Source organism: Labeo rohita, chromosome 9 (genome assembly GCF_022985175.1).
Source record: "Labeo rohita strain BAU-BD-2019 chromosome 9, IGBB_LRoh.1.0, whole genome shotgun sequence".
In the NCBI taxonomy this organism is placed as follows: domain Eukaryota; kingdom Metazoa; phylum Chordata; class Actinopteri; order Cypriniformes; family Cyprinidae; genus Labeo; species Labeo rohita.
In genome coordinates this window covers 25,336,143-25,355,507 of record NC_066877.1, presented here as the reverse complement: position 1 = coordinate 25,355,507, position 19,365 = coordinate 25,336,143, and the positions used below count along the sequence as shown (strand labels likewise).

Sequence of the window (19,365 nt, the reverse complement as noted above, 5' to 3'; positions counted from 1 at the left end):
GAACTCAGGCAGAAATGGAATCGCTAAGCAGGTTTGAGTGAGTGAACTTCATAATGCACACTGCTGATTTTCAGTTTTCCATGTGTCGTGCTCCACGGCTCTTGTGGCTCTCCCATGCAGAGGTGCTGCCTTTCCAGTGCATGCACCAGATGAAAAATACATGAGGGGGCACAGCAGTGCTTTTTAGGTTGCAGATCCAGGCCACATCGGGCAAGAGGTGGCACCGCAGTGCCAATTTGGTGTTTCTCCAGGTGGCAGCACATATTACCCATCATGTGCCAGCAGTGGTGCTCTCCTGAGTGATCGTTGTCCAATTAGAGCAATTCATGACGGGGTATGGCGTTCGCTCTCCTCAATCACATTTCGCACTCATTACGGGTCAGACCGGCAGGATGCCCGGTCCGTCACATGGACCAGCTAATCACAGCACTGTCCCTTGGTACTGCATCATTCAGCCAGACGCTTTGAAGCACCTGCCTACCGCTGGCTGATGACTACGGACATGTAGCGTTAATGATGAGGGATGCAATGGCGCCGTATCGCTCCGATTCCACTGAGAAGGATGACTATATTGTCTCATTATTTGAAAAAGTATTTTTGGTCTGGATGAAAATGCCAACATATTACAGTTATTTGCAGACAAATGGTTACGGTAATATTGCCTTCTCTTGTTTTCCCAGGGTTCACTCTGCTACACCTGATAGCCACAGGCGTGTCGTGCTTCCTGGGTGCAGGTCTGCTGTCTTTCCTGGTGTACGTGTACTGTCAGCGGTTCCACAAGCCCTCACAGGAGTCTGCCGTCATCCACCCAACCACTCCCAACCACCTCAACTACAAGGGCAACACCACACCAAAGAATGAGAAATACACACCCATGGAGTTCAAGGTCAGTGTTGAGACAATGTTCATAAAAAAATTCTCATAGTGCTGTTTTAGCATGTTGTTGTTGATAATGCTGCACTTAAAGGATTAGTTTGTTTTTAGAATAAAATATTCCTGATAATTTACTCACCTCCATGTCATCCAAGATGTTCGTGTCTTTCATTCTTCAGTCGAAAAGAAATTAAGGTTTTTAAGGTAAACATTCCAGGATTTTTCTCCATATAGTGGAATTCAGTGGGAACCAGTGGGTTGAAGGTCCAAATTGCAGTTTTAATGCAGCTTCAAAGGACTCTACATCAGGGGTGTCAAACTCCGGTCCTGGAGGGCCGCAGCCCTGCGTAGTTTAGATGCAACCCCAATTAAACACACCTGATCCAACTAATCAAGTCCTTCAGGCTTAATTGAAAACTGCATAGTATGTGTGTTGGAGCAAGGTTGGAACAAAACTCTGCAGGGCCGCGGCCCTCCAGGAACTGAGTTTGACACCCCTGCTCTACATGACCCCAGCCAATTTTAAAGTTGGAGGAGAAACAGACAAAAGAACTAACATGTCTTTCCAATATGATTACATAATGCGTGAAGTCTTAGACACGCATTGCAGAGCTAGAGCAAGATGAGCATTTGTGGTTAAAAAGTATAGAATTTTTAATTAATTTATTTATTTTTAGAAAATGACAGATCGTTTCACTGGATAAGACCCTTATTGCTCAGCTGGGATCGGGTAGAGCCCTTTGAAGCTACACTGAAACTGCACTTTGGACCTTTCAACCTGTTGGTTCCCATTGAAGTCCACTATATGGAAAAAATCCTGGAATGTTTTATTCAAAAACCTTAATTTTGTTTTGACTGAAGAAAGTAAATCATTAACATCTTGGATGACATGGGAGTAAGTAAAATATTAGGAAATTTTTATTCTGGAAGTTAACTATTGCTTTAATCTAACCCATGTCAGTTATGTAGTCCTTGGCTCTTCACAAGCAACTACCATTAAATAAGTTTTCAGTGGCATGCTATAGTCATGCACACTTTTATTCATAGCGTGCAAAAAGCTCAGTTACACATGCAATGAATTATAGTAACTATAGTCAAATTTAAGAATTTTGAACGTTATTTTAAGAAATTAATAGTTTTATTTAGCAAGGATGCATTAAATGTATCAAAAGTGGCATTTATAATGTTACAAAAGATTTCTTTTTGAAATTAGTTTTGTTCTTTTAAACATTTATTCATCAAAGTATCTGCAAAACAAAAACATGGTAAATTGTGCTACAAGAATACTGCACATAATTTTTAAAAATATTTTTTGATTATGATTGCTTCTATTGTCTTGTTTTGTAAGTCGCTTTGGATAAAGCATCTGCTAAATGTTTAAATGTAAATGTAAGAAAATTATTTCATGAACACTCAAAAGGCAGTGATTTTTTTTTTTTTTTTTTTTTTTTTTTTTTTAGAACTTTGGGAGTAGTAGAGCTCAGTAGATCTTGGCAGATTGCACATCATGTTTGTATTTATTTATTTTGGCAACATTCAGAATGTTCTCAGCTGCTTAGAAGTTTTACACATTTTACCATATTCAAATCTATTTTGCAAATGTCAGGCTCGTCAGGATGCTCAATCAAACAGATCAATGTTTCGATCGCACCGCAGAGACGCGGTGTTTACACTTTTCTTGGGAATACACTTACAAATGCCTTTTATAGAGTCTCTGCATATTTAGCACTAAAGTATTGAACATCATAAAATGACATTTTACTTTTACGTTTCCCCACAGATGAGCTAGCAGAAAAAGTCGCAAGCAGTCAAGAAACCAAACACTTTCGGAGAGCACGCTCGTTTGTTTTGTCCGAAATGAGCATCACTAGATAACTGATAGTTTGGAGATTACCGCTGGGTTTCACTCTCCCCGCGGCCGCTTGTTTAGCCGCCTCTTCTGGCTGCATGCGGTTCCTGGCACACACTCCGTCTTTATTAATGGGCTCCATTAGGCTGTTTAAGCAGCAGCCGCTCAGTGGACTCCCACAGCTGGTTGTGACTGATCGTCGAGCTCATCCAATTAGTTTGGCTCGGCTCGCTCTCCCTCCACCTCGTGTCCTTGCTGTGACACCTGCGCAAGCCTTTTGCCACTTTTTCCATCGATCTTCTACATGACCACTACTCACTCGAAACTCATTATGAGACTTGGACAATACGAGTGGATCGAGAAAGAAGCGGTCACTACAAAGGCCGTCACTCAGGCCTCTGTCCACGCATTCCCAGGGCACGTCGGTGCGCAGATGGCTATGTGATATTAACCGTGTGACACGGAGGCTCTCTGATTGATGGGTGTTTGAATAAGCATCCGTTGAGAGCAACGTCGTAAATCAGGATGAATATTCCGATTTCGCAAAGGGAACGGTTTGTCGAAAGCCTGCTAAACATACCACAGTCAGGAAGATGTAATCTGGTATCGTAATAGCAGCAAACATTCCCTTCACTTGTCACTTATTGACTCTTGGATAAAAAGCAATTTCTTCTGTCTTGTTCAGGCTGAAAATGGAGATCTCAGCCTCTTTGTACTGCTATTGTTTGCCAGGTATTGAAAACTATAATTGTTGCACAGCAGTTCTCGGCTACGGTGAGTCACTCGAATCAATCTTGTATGTTTCATAGCTTCACTCCCCCAGTAACTGAGCTGCAGCTTTTTTAGAGCTAGACAAATGATATTTCTCGAGAGCTCTACATTTCATACACACGCTACTTTCATCCATGACCTCCGAGTTCACCACTTTTAAATTATACAGCTTATCGGCTGTGGACTTCGTTCAGGAGTGCCTTACATATTTAAAGGTGCAGTGTGTCATTTCTGCTCCACTAGTACCTCCAAACAGAATCACAAAAATAACCTGATTTCTTGATTTCGTCCTGTTGTGGCAATAGGGTTGCTGTGAATGGTATTAATATGTTGTTTAAGTGGTTTTAACTAGGGCTGTCAATTCATATTTTTAATCTAAGTAATTACATGTTTCGATTAACTAATCCAGCTAATCGCAAAATAATTTTGATCGTGAAAATACCCACAAAAAGATTAAAGCTATTTTTGTGTTAACTGAGAAAGTATTAAGTAGACATTATAAATTGTAGCTTTAGAAAGAAATATTTTATTTGATTGAACATAGTATTTATTACATAAACATTTAAGCTGCAACGGCCTAAAGTAAACTATGGAACATAGAAGATCATTTGAGAAACATCTCAGTATTTTTTGTTTATACTATGAAAGTCGGTGGTAACCAAAACGGCTTTGTTACCAAGTCTTCAAAATACCTTCTTTCGTGTTCCACAAAACAAAGGTTTGAAACGACATAAGGGTGAGTAAATGATGACAGAAGTCAATTTTTTGGTGAACTATCCCTTTAATGTTTTTATTTAATTTTTTTAAATGAAATGATGCTCTAAATAAGAAACTAAATGTGCCAGCTAGTGGCGGTTAATGTCTTTATGAGTCATTCATTTATTTATTTGATTTGTTCAAACAGCTGATTCAAGTGGCTTTATGAATGGGCTTTTCACATGATTTGTTCAAAACGCAGATTCATTTAGAAACTAAACACCGCTGTGTTGCTCCTAGATGCACAACAATTCTGCTATGGCTTCAAAGGTAATATGTTCTCTGCAAAATTGAGCAAAAACACATTATATTGTGTTTAAAATATAACACAATATAAACTTTTGTATAAGGGACAATTTTTCCAAATTGAGATTTATACATCATCTGAAAGCTGAATAAGTAATCTTTCCACTGATGTATGGTTTGTTAGGATAAGGCAATATTTGGCCGAGATATAACTATTTGAAAATCTAGAATCTGAGGGTGCCAAAAAATCAAAATCCTGAGAAAATCACCTTTAAAGTTGTCCAAATACAGTTCTTAACAATGCATATTATTAATCAAAAATTAAGTTTTATATATTTACAGTAGGAATTTTACAAAATATCATCATGGACCATGATCTTCACTTAATATCCTAATGATTTTTGGCATAAAACAAAAATCAGTCATTTTGACCCATGCAATGTATTTTTTGCTATTGCTACAAATATACCCCAGCAACTTAAGACTGGTTTTGTGGTCCAGGGTCACATGTAAGCTTGTGATAGATTGGGTCATATTGCGCTTGCTGCCCCTGTGATATGTGATATATAAATATATATAAACATGAGAGAAAACACATACAGGGTTTTTTGGCACCAATATCTTGAGTTGTTGCCCTGCATCAAACTTGTCAACAGTCAACTATATGAAATGTAAGATGATGTACAAGTCCGGGGGAGGGGCCAGTGCGTTAACTGCATTCAAATATTTTAATTGCATTATTTTTCAGAACTAATTAATTAATGCGTTAAACTGACAGCCCTAGTTTTAACATGTTTATATGTGGTTTCTAGAGTGTTCAGGGTAAATTTTAGCATTTTGCTAGGATGTTTGTGTTGTTTTTAATGTATTGCTGGAATTGCTAGAGTGGTCTGAATGTTTTTTAAATGTTTCTGTGTAGTTGCTGTTAACATTTAATTACAGATACCAGTTAAACTATGATTAATGTAGCAAAACCAGGTTTAATTTGTGGTTACAATAACCATGTTTTTGTTGTTGTTTTTGCTTAATGTTTCTAAGGGGAGTGATTTTTTTTTTTTTTTTTTTAATATGTTGCTATGCAGTTTCCAGAGTGTTCTTATTGGTTTTTTGTTTTTGTTTTTTGTTTTTGTTTTTTGAACATTGTACTGCTGTAAAATTGCTTGGGTGCTCTGAATGGTTTTTAAAATGTTGCTGTTTTTTGGGAGTGTTTTTAGCAATTAGCATGTTGCTTCATGATGGCCAGGGTGTTCTGCATGTTTTTTAGCATTGCTATGCAGCTTCTAATGTGTTATTAGAAGCTTATTTTTACACACTGCTGTGAAGTTGCTAGGGTGCTCTGGGGTTGCGTCTCAATCAGCTCCCTAGTTCAGTAGTCAGGGCACTAATCAGGGAGTCTGCCATTTTAAGGGCTGTTTCAATCATGAAATCCTTCCATTGAAACTTTCACTCCTTGAAAAATCCCACAATGCACTGCCAAATCTAGGGTGTGCTGATTTTCACAATGCTCCCATACCAGAAATTAGTGGTTGAATGACTTAGAGTTTTTTAAAGTCGACATTTATACGATGAAAGTCAAGTCGAAGTCGACTAGTCGCTGATGACGTCATTAATGAACAATTAAGCCTGAACCTTGAGCTAAGACTTAAACACCTTGTGCACAACAATGGCATATGATACGCGCTGCCCACATGGCTATTGCTGCTGAAACAGCTCATTTTTATCAGTTCTTTTGTCTTTGGGTCATTATATTTCGATGGGCGATTAACTTACCTGTACAATAAGCTGTTTAAAACATGCATTCTCTTGTTCAGTAGAGCATTTTCAGAGTATGCATTTATTTGCCATGTTAACTGTTTGGAAATGGAGTGTTAATATGGACTTCAAAGATTTCTTATACTGTTGCGCCGTCTATAGGACCAGCGACTAGTTGATGTCAAGCTTAAAGTGTCATGGCAGAGCATAGTCTGTGCAAAACAAACCACATGAGCCAACTCAATAAATATGACACACAATAGAAGATTTGAAAAGACAAACACTTTTTTTTGTATATTTCAGCATAAATACACATTGCTAGACAGGTAGTGAACAATTCTAGTTAACATTTATAATTAATATTTGGCTGAAATGCTGTAAGGACATGTAACAGAGCTATGAGTTTAAAGAGAATTAAAAAATCATATCAAGTTGTTGATTAATTCCAGCGGTGATGTTCTACACTGTTGTCTGTTGACGCTGTAAGTAGTCATGTCGCCGGAAATTGAGTAATCACTGTACCAATGTGCAGTGAGTCAGGGTACTTACCAGTGACAGGATTCACGTACACGATAAACTGACTGACGAGCTAGGAAGCTGGAGAGCTGATTGAGACATTTTTAACATGTTGCTATGCAGTTGCTAGGAACTACAGAGCGTTTGAGTGATTTTAGCATGTTGTTGTGTGGTGGCTAGGGGGTTCTTTGTGGTTTTTTTAGCACATGTCTATGCGAATTGGTGGTCTGAGTGGTTTTTACAAGCTGCTATGTGTTTTCTCGGGTGCTCTGAATGGTTTTTAAAATGTTGCTGTGTGGTTGCTGTCATTGTTGGTGTTTAGCATGTTGCTATGCTTGGGTGGTTTGCATGTTCTTAACACCTTGCTATGCAGCTGCTGGGGAGTTTTAAGTGGTTTTAACATGTTGTCGTGTGGTTTTTATAGTGTTCTTCAGTAATTTTAGCATCTTGCTGTGTGGTTGCTACAGTGTTCTAGGTTTTTTTAGGAGATGATTCACCCAGAAATTAAAAAATTCTGTCATTAATTACCCTGTTTCAAACTTTGTTCATCTTTGGAACACAAATTAAGATATTTTTGATGAAACCAAAAGCTTTCTGATCCTGGATAGACAGCAATGCGACTGTAACATTCCCAGACCCAAAAAGGTAGTAAGGGCATGGTTAAAATAGTCCATGTGACATCAGTGGTTCAACCGTAGTTTTATGAAGCTACAAGAATACTTTTTGTGCACAAAGAAAACAAAAATAACTTTATTCAACAATTTCTTCTCTTCTGCATCAGTTTTTGTTGCATGTTCACAAGAGTACATGTGGTGCTGCTGACACAGGAGCCGCTGCTCTAACGTAGAACCCAGATGCGCTGCACCTTGTTTACAAGCAGAAGAAAATGTACACTGTACATAAAGTCTTTTTAAAAATGTATGAAGATTTCGACAGAGAGGATGACTTGCAATTTTTTCCCAGCCTTACTTATTTGAATCAGAATTACAGATGATGAATTAAATCCCTGTTTACACTAGTGTGTTTTCATTTTAAAATGGCGTTTAAAATGAAAGCGATCTTTGTCTACACTGGCGTTATCACTGCATTTTAATAATCTCCGTCCACACTACACAAACGAAAATGCATGTCACATGACCATTTATAATGAGCATGATGTTATTGTTTAAACGGTCATCATGGATATGCAGAGCGAATGTGGGCAGCCACACCATAATTTTCAAAAGTCTCGGTTTGGGTGATTACACTGAAACGCAATCCCAAAGTTTTCATACTAGGGCTGCACGATAAATCGCATGCGATTGTCATGCGCATCTCGTCAGTAAAGCCGATTCTGTGATTAGTAGTAAATCTCCATCATGCGTTTTCAGCTGTAGCAGCAACTAATACACAGAGCAGTAAATCACTGACAGTCGACGCAGAATCGTGTTCATAATCGAATGCGATTCATCTGCGATTATGAACGCAATGTTGCGTAGCTTGTCAGTGATTTACGGCTCTGTGTTTTAAATGCTGTTCCAGCTGAACGCACGAGATGGACATTTACTACTAATCACAGAACCGGCTTTACTGACGAGATGTGCATGACAATCACATGCGACTTATCATGCAGCCCTATTTAAAACTAAAACAGGGTCTGCAGCATTTTTGAAAGTCTCTGTTTTCGTGGTTCGAAAATGGTGGAGAAGTGTAAATGACAGGCATAACTGTAGCAAATATAATGCGTTTTAAAACGAAATGCACTAGTGTAAACGTAGCCTAAGAGAGATGGACATTTTAAGTCAGAGTGCCAACTCCTGCGTCAGCTGCACCACACGCATGCTCCGTGATTCTCTCATGAACGTGTTGAAGTCTCGTTGGAGTTCTCTTCAATGTCAGACTTCAACACGTTCACGAGAGAATCACGTCACTTAACAATGTCCTTGCTACCTTTCTTGGCCTTGAACATGTCAGTTGCGTTGCTGTCTATGAAGAGTCAGAAAGCTCTTGGATTTCATCAAAAATATCTTGAAGGGGTAATCGGATGCAGAACTCACTTTTACATATTGTTTGAACTTAATTATGTCTTGGCAGTGTGTGTACACAACAGTGGCGGCTACTGGTCTGTCAAATAGGGGAAGCTCATTTTCGGCCTACATCATAAAATTGTCTATTTATTTATTCACAAGAATGTGCCTTATTGTCATAAGTAAGTCACAATGCAAACAATCGTAAAAAAAAAAAAAAAAAAAAAAGCTTTAGTTTTATTATGCAAAATATGATGTATTTTTTCTTTTAGTCAGATGCTACTATATAGTATAAATATTTTGCAATTTAAATAAGGTTATTATGGAGATTTATTTATTTATTTATTTATTTATAAAGTATTTTAATAGAAATATAAGGTTTCATTATGTTATGTTAAAATTTTTCAAGATTACTATATATATATATATATATATATATATATATATATATATATATATATATATATATATTAATTTATAGTCATCCTCCATGTTAATATTTAATGTAGTAATCTATATATATATATATATATATATATATTGATTACTACATTAAATATTAACATGAATGAACGATCTAAAAAAAATATTAAACTCTGTAAAAGTGAAACAAGGAATGTGTTGTATAATTGTGTGAAATGTATGATGAAAATCAAGCAATTTCGCCAAGCAAATATAAAGAAATAGGTTGCAGTAGTTTTTATTTCGACTGAACTTGAGAAATCCGCGATGGGACTGAGCGCGAATAGCTTCAGCGATTCCTTATAGTACAAAATCGCTGTCAGTCAAAAGGAGATGCAATCTTTCGACAGACCCTCCAATCATCACGCAGAAGCTCGGAGTCCAGGCCAGCCCACTCCTCATTTGCTCCTCATTCACCCCCAGAGACGCTGAGCGTCCGTGGGCGGGACATAATCGCAGCGTTTATCCAATGACCGTCTAGTTTCAAAGCACTGAAAAAAACGTTCAAAGCAGCCGCATTGAAGTCAATGGACGCTGGGCTTCAACGGGGAAATGCACTGTGACGCTACGGGAATGTATGAGAAGAAAATCAAGTCAGCCGACCTGCTATATCTAACTGATTCTGAACGAACTCGTCTTTGAGATGAACGTTTTCTAACGCATTTTAGTCAATAAAATGTTAATACAATAGTACATAATTTGACCATTAATTTTGTGACATTATAAGGGAAGCTGAGCTTCCCTTGCAGTCTTTAAGAAATCGCCACTGGTACACAACCACCCTATAATGATAAAAATCCACCCAGTGGTATTTTATTGATCTTTATAAGTAATGTCCCCTTCTTCAAATCAAGCCATTCTCAGGATCTGGGCCATACCTACACGATTGTTTATTTAACATGTCTTACGTTAGACCTGCCCTGAGTGAGCTGTAAACAGTCCGACCACCATTGTTTCGACGCCGGAGTAGGGAAAGACAAGAATGGCTCTTAAGCGATTGAGGTGTTCTGTTGTTGGATGTAATAATGAACGTAGCAGTCATCTTTTACTCCTGACATCTGAGCAGCTGAAGACGCAGAATCGGAATGTAGAATGTTAACATGAATCATTCGTGATTCAGCTTCACCTACGGCAGAAGTGAGTATATAGGTTTATAGGCATGTTTGCAAATCGCCCTTCCTAATAATGTGCTAGTTAGCAAGTTTCGCAGCGAAATGCGGCTAAATTTAACCGTACTGCTCATCACTCCACAGAAGAGAGGGGAGGGGCGAGCAGAGCTCATTAGCAAATGCAAAAAATGGCTCGCTCTGAAAAGGCCTGATTTTGACAAGGTAAAAAGGGTGTTGTTTTACACTACCACTGAAAATTTTAACCAAAGTATGTTATAGACTTCTCATTAAGACCCTAACGAATCATATCAACTTGTGGAAAATGGGCATCCGATGACCCCTTTAATTTGTGTTTGAAGATGAATGACGGTTTTATGGGTTTGGAACGACATGAGGGCGAGTAATTACTTTTGGGTAAACTATCCCTTTAACGCATTGCTATGCAGTTGCTGGGGAGTTGTAAGTGGTTTAACCATATTGCTGTGTGGTTTCTACAGTATTTTTAGCACATTGTTATGTCGTTCTTCAGTTGTTTTAAGCATGTTGTTGTGTGGTTGCTAGAGTATTGAGTGGTTTTCCATGCCGTCGCTATGTTGTTCAAATCAAAAGACCCCATTTGAAAGTCTATGATATTCTAGTCAATGGGATCTGCAAACTCATGCTCTTGGTTGAGACAATATTTGAGCTGCTCAAACATGCTAGTAGTACAGATATTACACCCTGTACCTTTAAGGAACTAGCTGGATCAGAGTTTACATGTGTTAAGATGAAGTGTTTCCTGAAGGTGTGAGATCTTGCCGTGCGCTTTCAACATTCTCATATTCTGTTCTTTTTAGTTCGCAAGGTCACAAGAGGATTGCAGACTGTGAGATCAGTGGTGTTTCATCTCAGAGATTGATGGTTAGTTCTTTGCCTCTCAGCTCGTCTAACACTCTTTTGTTTGTTTTTCTCCACAGACTCTGAATAAGAACAATTTGCTGCCGGATGAGAGGACCAACTACTTCCCTTCACCGCTTCAGCAGACGAACGTGTACACCACCACATACTACCCCACAGCGCTGGGCAAATACGACTACCGACCAGACTCCTCGCCGTCTCCTTGCAGAACCTATAACCACAGCTGAGACACGTGTCCCATCCGTAGCTTTATCGCCATGGTGACAAGGCCGCTCCGGACATCTCCTAAAACCCTCCACTTTTCCCACCCACACACTCTGCACCCGACGAGGTGCTCGTTCCAACATTCCAGCTGATTTTTTCCCCAAGATCTCTCCCCTCGAGGACCGCGTCACCTAAGTCATGCCTTACGGTGTTCAGACGGGGAAAAAGTCCAGTGATTCAAACAGCACTTTTTAAAGATTGTGTAGCTACACTGACTTTGATAAACTGATGTCTTGATTGATTGCTGCAGAACTCCCGTTACTGGAAGGAGGTTTTGCTGAAGCTCAAGGTGGGAAGACAAAATTGCGCTGGCATCCCGTACCACCCCAACAATATCCATTACGGGAAATGCAATCTGCCGCACTGTGGCAGTTCTTTTTGAAACCACACAAGAAGAATAGACGGACACCAGACAAAAGAGAGCAATCAATGGTGACATTATTAGGTTTGGTTAGAACGGCGGAATTGTGTTACCTTTGGATGCAAATGTAAGGACGTCCCACTGACTTCCGACCTTTGAGGGCAAATCTCTGACAAAAGAGGATGGGTGGCAGGATCAATGCATCTCCTGGGTGAACTGTTCAGAGTTCGGAACCAAGCTGCAAAAAGAGAACAGCTTACAAATAGGATGCTATTCAGAACGGACTCCGAAATATAGATTTTCAGCACGTTGAAAGGCCAGAAGAATGCGTCATTATTTCCCCGAAAAGTCGAAACGCCTTTTTTTACTCGCGAATGCATGGGAATCGAGGAATATTGCACCAACATGGAATATGCTTAGGTTTGAAGCAAACATGTTCTACTCTGTTACTGTAAGTCCCGGTGGTCATATTAAATATGACTGGGTTCAAACTGAGACGGACTATATTTTATTATGAAAAAATGTAGGAAATACTGATAGCTTGGCACTTGTTTTATACGGTTATTTTAAAGACGGAATTATTCAGCAGTTGTAGGATAGATGGACAATAGAGTTTATTTAAGATATAAGTTCAAACATCGACTGAACGTTTCATACAGTATATTATTTTTTATTATTGTTTCCAGATGGTATATTCCTAACCATCATCACATTCATCAGAGATATGAGCACTGAGCATCATATATTCATAAAAATGCCCAGAGAGTCAACTTACGCAGAAATGATCAATGGATCACTGTCTTTGTCACATGGAACAATATCTAAAAAAATGAATCTTTGTGCAGCACTATGTGCTCGACTCAGATTTTATTTTTACCATCTGTTGACATGCTTCCCGGCGGCATCACGCCCACATTCCAGATGCAACTCTACAGTTATCGATAAAAGCGATTCAGGAACGGCAACTCTCATTGGGATGTAGTATTTATGGTATTGCTTGGTTTCTAAAGGGCATTGAGAATTAAACTAAGCTATTTTATCATGCTCGTTTAATGAATGCTAAGCCAACCATGCTTTCAGCTAAGCATGAGTACATGGGTTGTAAATAAGTGACGTCCCACCGCGAAAAAAGTAATGCCACGCAAAGGTTAGTATAATGTACATGTATATTGTAAAGCTAACACTGTTTTTTAAACGCCTTATAGTTGTAAAATAATCTGTGCAGCAGCTGTGTAAATATACCAACCGTAGGGATTGTGTGGGGATGGAGCCTGTCAGTGTCCAGAGTTTGACTGCAATAGAGAGACCCATCTTGTAGACCAACCCTGATCGATAACATCGAAGATTATTCATTAGAGTCCCTACAAAACTATTAGAGAGTGTCTGTACTTTTATTCTTCTGAGCATAATTCATATGAATTGATTTTTGCCGTTCACATGACGGTGAGCAAAATTAACGTGAATTAAGTTGCTTTAATATCATACTCAAATACAGTCTTTTATTATTTTAATGCTGTTTTTTAAAGAGGGGGTTGGGTGGCTTTTAACTGAAAAAAAAAAAATATGAGAGCTGAAATGGACCTGAAAATGTTTTGCATTTTATCTCTTTTTTTTTTTTTTTTTTTTTTAAGATATGTTCCCATACTGAGCCTTTTCATTGAAAAAATCTACAGTCGTCCAAAAATCTGAAAGCATTACAGAATTTTTTTTTTCTATTTTGCATTTTATTAATTACATTTTTTTTATTGCAAATTATATTATCTTTTTTTTTGTTTGTTTGCTGGTTTAAAGATATGCTCAAACACTGAGTCTTTTCACTGAAACAAAATATACAGGGGAGTCTGAAAATCTGAAACTGTTTTGCATTTTATTGATGACATTTTTTATTGCAAATTATATTATCCTTTTTTCGCTGTCTTAAAGACATGCTCATATACAGAGCCTTTTTATTGAAAAACAAATCTACAAATGAGTACAAAAATCTGAGAGCATTCTTGAAAATGTTCCTATTTTGCATTTTATTTAATTACATTTTTATTGCAAAATATATTTTCTTTTCTTTTTTTTTTTTGGCATTTTTTTTGTTTTGATATCTATATGCTCACATGCAGTCTTTTTCTTGAAAAAAAATCTACAGGAGTCTACAAATCTGAGAGCATTGCTGAAAATCTTCCTATTTTGCATTTTATTAATTTCATTTCTTTATTGCAAATTATATTATCTTTTCTTTTTCTTTTTTTTTGATATCTTAAAGATGTTTTTTTAATACTGATTCTTTTCAGTGAAAAAAATCTACAAAAAAAGTAAAAAAAATCAGAGAGCATTATTGAAAAATGTTACATTTTACTATTGCAAATTATATTATCTTTTTTTTTCTTACAGATATGCTCATATACCAAGCCTTTTCATTTAAACAAAAAACAAAATCTACAAGAGTCCAAAACTCTGAAAGCATTAATAAAATGCTAAATAATTTGCATTTTCAGTAATTCAGTACCAGTTTGTCCTGTCTTACAGATATGCTCATATACATAAGCTTTTTTATAAAAAAAAAAAAAACAGAAGAGTCCAAAGATCTGAACGTATTAATAAAATGCTAAATAAAAACATTTTCAGTAATTACATTGTTGATTACAAATTTTTTTTTTTCGATCTTAAAGATATGCTCATATACCAAGCCTTTTCATTGAAAACAAAATCTACAGAGGAGTCTAAAAATTTGAAAGCATAAAATGCATATGCATATAATAAAATGCAAAAAAGAACATTTTAGAAACCATTTTTGCTGTCTAAAGATTTTTTTTTTTATTTTATTATCAGATTATATTATCAAATTATAATTATGTATATTATTTGCATATTATATTATACAAATTATATTATCAGCAATTTCAGTGAAAACTGAATTGAATTGTTTTCTATATATATATATATATATATATATACTTTTTTTTTTATCTGAAAATTTTCCAATTTCCAGTTTAACCTGATGTAAATCCCAGCTTATAAATGTCTTTCAAAGGCTTTTGGAGTCCACTGTCTGCATGAAAAGAAATCAAGAATAGACAAAACTCTAAGCTCATATTCAAAGTTAAAAGGTCAAACTAAATCCCCGCATTCGCTCCTGTGTGCCTGCCCAGATAATATATGTTGGTCAAGTGCGGCTGCTCTGTGTAAGTCGGGTTTTGAAAGGAGTAGCTCTGCTATTGAACACGCATAAAGCCGGACGACGCAATGAGGTGCTCCATCCCTGCAAGGCTTGGTGCCCTTCTATGCAACTGACCTGGTGGTTAGATATGCGATGTAGACTGTAATCACTGCCTTTTAGACACTGTGAATTTTTGGTACTCTATATTTTTGTATATTGTACATTGTAAAAGATAATAAACCTTGATGCCAACCCGGTCTAACTTGAGACGTTTCGTCCTTTCCCAACCGCTCCCACACTACATCAATCTAGGTCACCCCGCTGTCTCCTGCAGAGTGAAAGGTAAGCGTTTTCAAATTGTCATGTTTTTCAATCCAATGTCAGGTTGGCTATCATACACTCCCATTTGTATGTGTAGGGATTTGCTTGGCAGGCTGAGGGAAATTGGACCTAAATGCTGACAACACGCGCACACCGTTTTCCCTTCGCACAATCGCTCCTCAGAGAGAAAAATGGATGTTGGTCTTTGACATGATACACTGTTTGCCCTTTTCACTCAAGACCTGATGGCATAAATATTGAAGTTGGCATCGCCATACAAGATTTACCCCGCGAGCATTGGGAGTTTATTCACTGCAAGTCTCTCTCATTTTTAAAGAAGACGGTCTAGAGTTTTTTAAAGAGTGAGAGTCGATAGGAACTGGCAAAGTCTCTTTTTAAACGGCCGTTTAGATGATCAATAATTCTAGTTTGAACAGTATTGCTCATGCCCCATTCATGCAAAGAAAGGGTTCACCCAAAAACGAAAACTCTGTCATTATCCTGTATTATAAGCTGGCTGACTTTCTTCTCTGGAACACAAAAGAAGAAAAAGTATTTTAATTACAGTACAGGCCACTCTTGTCCAAGCAGCTACAATAAATGGGTACTGGAGCTTTCATGTTTCGAATATTACATAAATACATGAGAACTGTCTTAAACATAGTCCATCCAACTAATGTGCTATATTCCTAGACTTCTGAAAGAAAAAAGAAAATTTAAAGAGATGGTTCACCCAAAAATGAAAATTCTGTCATTTATGACTCACCTCACGGCGTTCCAAACCTGTAAGACCTTTGTTTATTTTTGGAACACAATTTAAGATATTTTTGATGAAATCCATGAGCTTTCTGACCATAGACAGCAACGCAACTACCACGTTCAAGGCCCAGAACGGTAGTAAGGACATAGTTAAAATAGTCCATGTGACATCAGCGGTTCAACTGTAATGTTATGAATACTTTTTCTGAGCAAACAAAACAAGGCACAGTGCATCTGATGCAAATGAATGTTTCATTCATTAAACTTTGCTTTTTATCTCATGAATGTGCCCAGGAAAAAGTGGACGTTTGGTCAAATCAGAGCTATTATGTGACTCCAGAATACAATTAAAAACTTTTATGATGCTTTCGCATCTTTTATAGAGTTTGAAGGCTCCATTCCCTAATTTTGTCGAACGACCAGTTCAAGTCCATCACCAAGAACGATTCACTTCCGCGAACCGGTTCTTTTCAGACAGTTCAGAGAACCGATTCATCGGTAACTTAAATCGTCTCGCAGTGATGTCAGTAAACATCTAGCAATTCAGTGTCATTTCATATTAATGAAACATTCAAATAAAGTTATTTGTGTGAACGCATATTGCTGATTATTGCCTTTGGTTCATTTAATGTTTGTGGTCACAGTTTCATTCACTGGTCCTTCATGTCGATAAGTCACGACTTACTAATATTGAGTGGCCTATACGCATAAACACGGATATGTTCTACATATCTAGACATAAAGAAATAATAAACCAGTCTTACAAAAGATAAAAGTGATTTAGCATGACAGCTTAAAATATAATCTGCATGCACAATAAACCCTAGTTAAAATTCAGGGTTTTCCGTGTTTTAATTACAATGTAAGCCTATTTAATAAAGCTAGTCTTGTTTGTTATTAAAGAAACTTACATAGCACATGAGTCTGTTCAAGTCCTCGGTGATTCAGCAACACACTCGTTAGAATCCTCGGTAATCTTCGTCAAACTTCGACAGTTGAATCAGCTCATTCGGTTCTTTGCGAGCTGGGCGTGCTACTTCGGCCGTGCGTCTTGCGTCATTAACCCGAAACTAATGTTCGATTCGGTTCGATTTTGTGAACAGCTCGACCGGTTACTTCCTTAGAATCGGCTCAAAACGATTCGTTGAAGAATCGAACATCACTAATTTAAATTATGGGCATCAGGAAGCAGGTATTAATATGCAATCACACGCACTCTGTTTATGCTACAGAGCGGCAGTACTTACCACAGATTTTACAAGTTCATATGTTTGTCAGTGGTGCTCAGGATCTGCAAATTATTCGCGGTCGGTCTGTCTCCTTACTCTGTTTTAGGGCTGAAACGATTCTTCGAGTAACTCGAATACAAAAAAATCATCGTTTAGTCCATTTACTGTAACTACACACGGAACAGTGTTTCCCCGAAGACCATTAATACTGACGCACACACCGGTAAACGCTGGACATGTTTAAGACCGTAAATTAATAGTGGTTAGTTATGATGTCCCTAATTTAGCTATATTTTGTGAAAGACTAAGTGTCATTTATGTTGATTCTCTCATTCTCTCTGTGACACAGAAAGTTAGAAATCAAACGAAGAGCACCTCAGCATGATTACAAATGTGATACTGATTTTATGCAACAGTTCATCAATAAACAAGAAGTTAATATTAAGAGACTTACATTTTAGACAGCACATTGCCTGTTTTTGCTCTATTTCGCCAACAAATAACCATTCAAACACAGCCCTGTTTTGCGTCTTTGAGCAACACGACGGCGTTTCGTTCTTGAATGAATCACCCGTTAAATGATTCAGAATGATTCAATGGCAATGACTCACTTACTTAACAGTGACTTGCTGACACTTACTGGCGGTGTTGATTTCACATTAAAAGTATCTTCATTTTAAAAATACATGTAAATATTAGTATTAAATGTTTTGTTTAAAATAACAAAATATTATTTATGCATTCATGTCCCTCTGAGCTTTAATTAAATAGTGTGTAAATAGGCCTTCCTCTAAATGCCTCAATTTCTTGATTTATGCCTTCATTTTAGGTTGTAATGTTTACCTTTTTCTAAAGTAATGTGAAACTGTTTTTTGTATTTTAGTATATTTTATATTATATACACACACACACACACACACACACACACATATGTATGTATATATATATATATTCATGGTTATTAATGTGTGCAATTTCAGCAATAAAAATGTCAATTTTTCTAAAAAGAAAACAAAGTAGTTGTTTATTTTGAGACCTATCTTATTTTCTGATATTATGGTGAGTAAATGACGACAGTGTTTTAACTGTATGTGTTTTGAGATGTTTTTTCATGATCAGAGTGAATGATGTCATCTTCCCAGTGTAAACAATACATGAACTTACTGTTCCTCAGCATAAAAGGCAAACTTATCTCAGTCTACCCCTCCGAGTCCAGCAGGGCAACGCTTTTAGATGGAGGGTGAAGGCCAGACCCCGCTGCGCTTCAGCGGGAGGGCCTGGTCGCCGCACAGCACTGCAATCATTTCAAAGTGGGTTTTATTGACGAGCACAAGGCTCCATCCATCACCCGCTATCTGCTGACAGACTGGCACTGACAGATGACCACCGCTGTCCTCCCCTGAGTGGCCAGCTGGCGTCATGCCAGGAAAGCACCGTATGCTGAAGGTAGGGGCCGAATCTGTGGCCCATCAGGGAAGAGCGGTGGCGAGGAGCGAGACAGATGCTTTTGTGGCTGCTTCTGCAAACCTCGTGGAATCAATTTGTGCTGCTGTCAGCACAGAGTCTGGGACTCCAGAGTAATGCGTCTTCACCAGTACTAGACTGTAACTTCCTTCACACACCGGGTATGAAGGGTAATCTTCTCCTAGTCTCACATGGAGCAGAAATGTGGCGAAATGAGATGAAACCTATTTTAAAAAACCCATTGTCTTTGGATTCTTTTTTTTTTAGCCTACTTGTTTAAAAGAATCAAGTAAATGTCTGATGTCAAGAAAACCGTAATGTTGTGATGGTCTACTGGGTCTTCTCTGTGATAATTTCCTGTATTTTGGCTTTATTTTCACAAGAACGTTTTTAAAATATTAGAAAAAAAGGCAAATCAGTAATCAGATTGGGCTACTTAATCCAGAAATCGGTTTGCATCTGCGCTCAACGCATCATGTCTTGCCTTTATTGTCACTGTATAACCAATGATCTCTGTGAAAAACACAGTGGGGCACATCAGATACACATCATTCTTTCATGATGTTTGCGAACAAAGCTGAA

General features: G+C 37.7%; 1 protein-coding gene across 5 annotated transcripts in view; it reads left to right on the top strand.

The window, feature by feature from the left end:
- Positions 1-12,114, top strand: part of sema5ba (sema domain, seven thrombospondin repeats (type 1 and type 1-like), transmembrane domain (TM) and short cytoplasmic domain, (semaphorin) 5Ba) — a 229,475-nt gene extending 217,361 nt beyond the window's left edge. For all 5 annotated transcript variants that reach the window (XM_051118512.1, XM_051118514.1, XM_051118510.1 and 2 more), the window contains 2 exons: positions 681-886; positions 11,297-12,114. In XM_051118512.1, coding sequence (XP_050974469.1) covers positions 681-886; positions 11,297-11,464 — 374 coding nt within the window. In that variant the 3' untranslated portion in view covers positions 11,465-12,114. The remainder of the gene's footprint in view (positions 1-680; positions 887-11,296) is intronic.
- Positions 12,115-19,365: the final 7,251 nt, after the last annotated feature.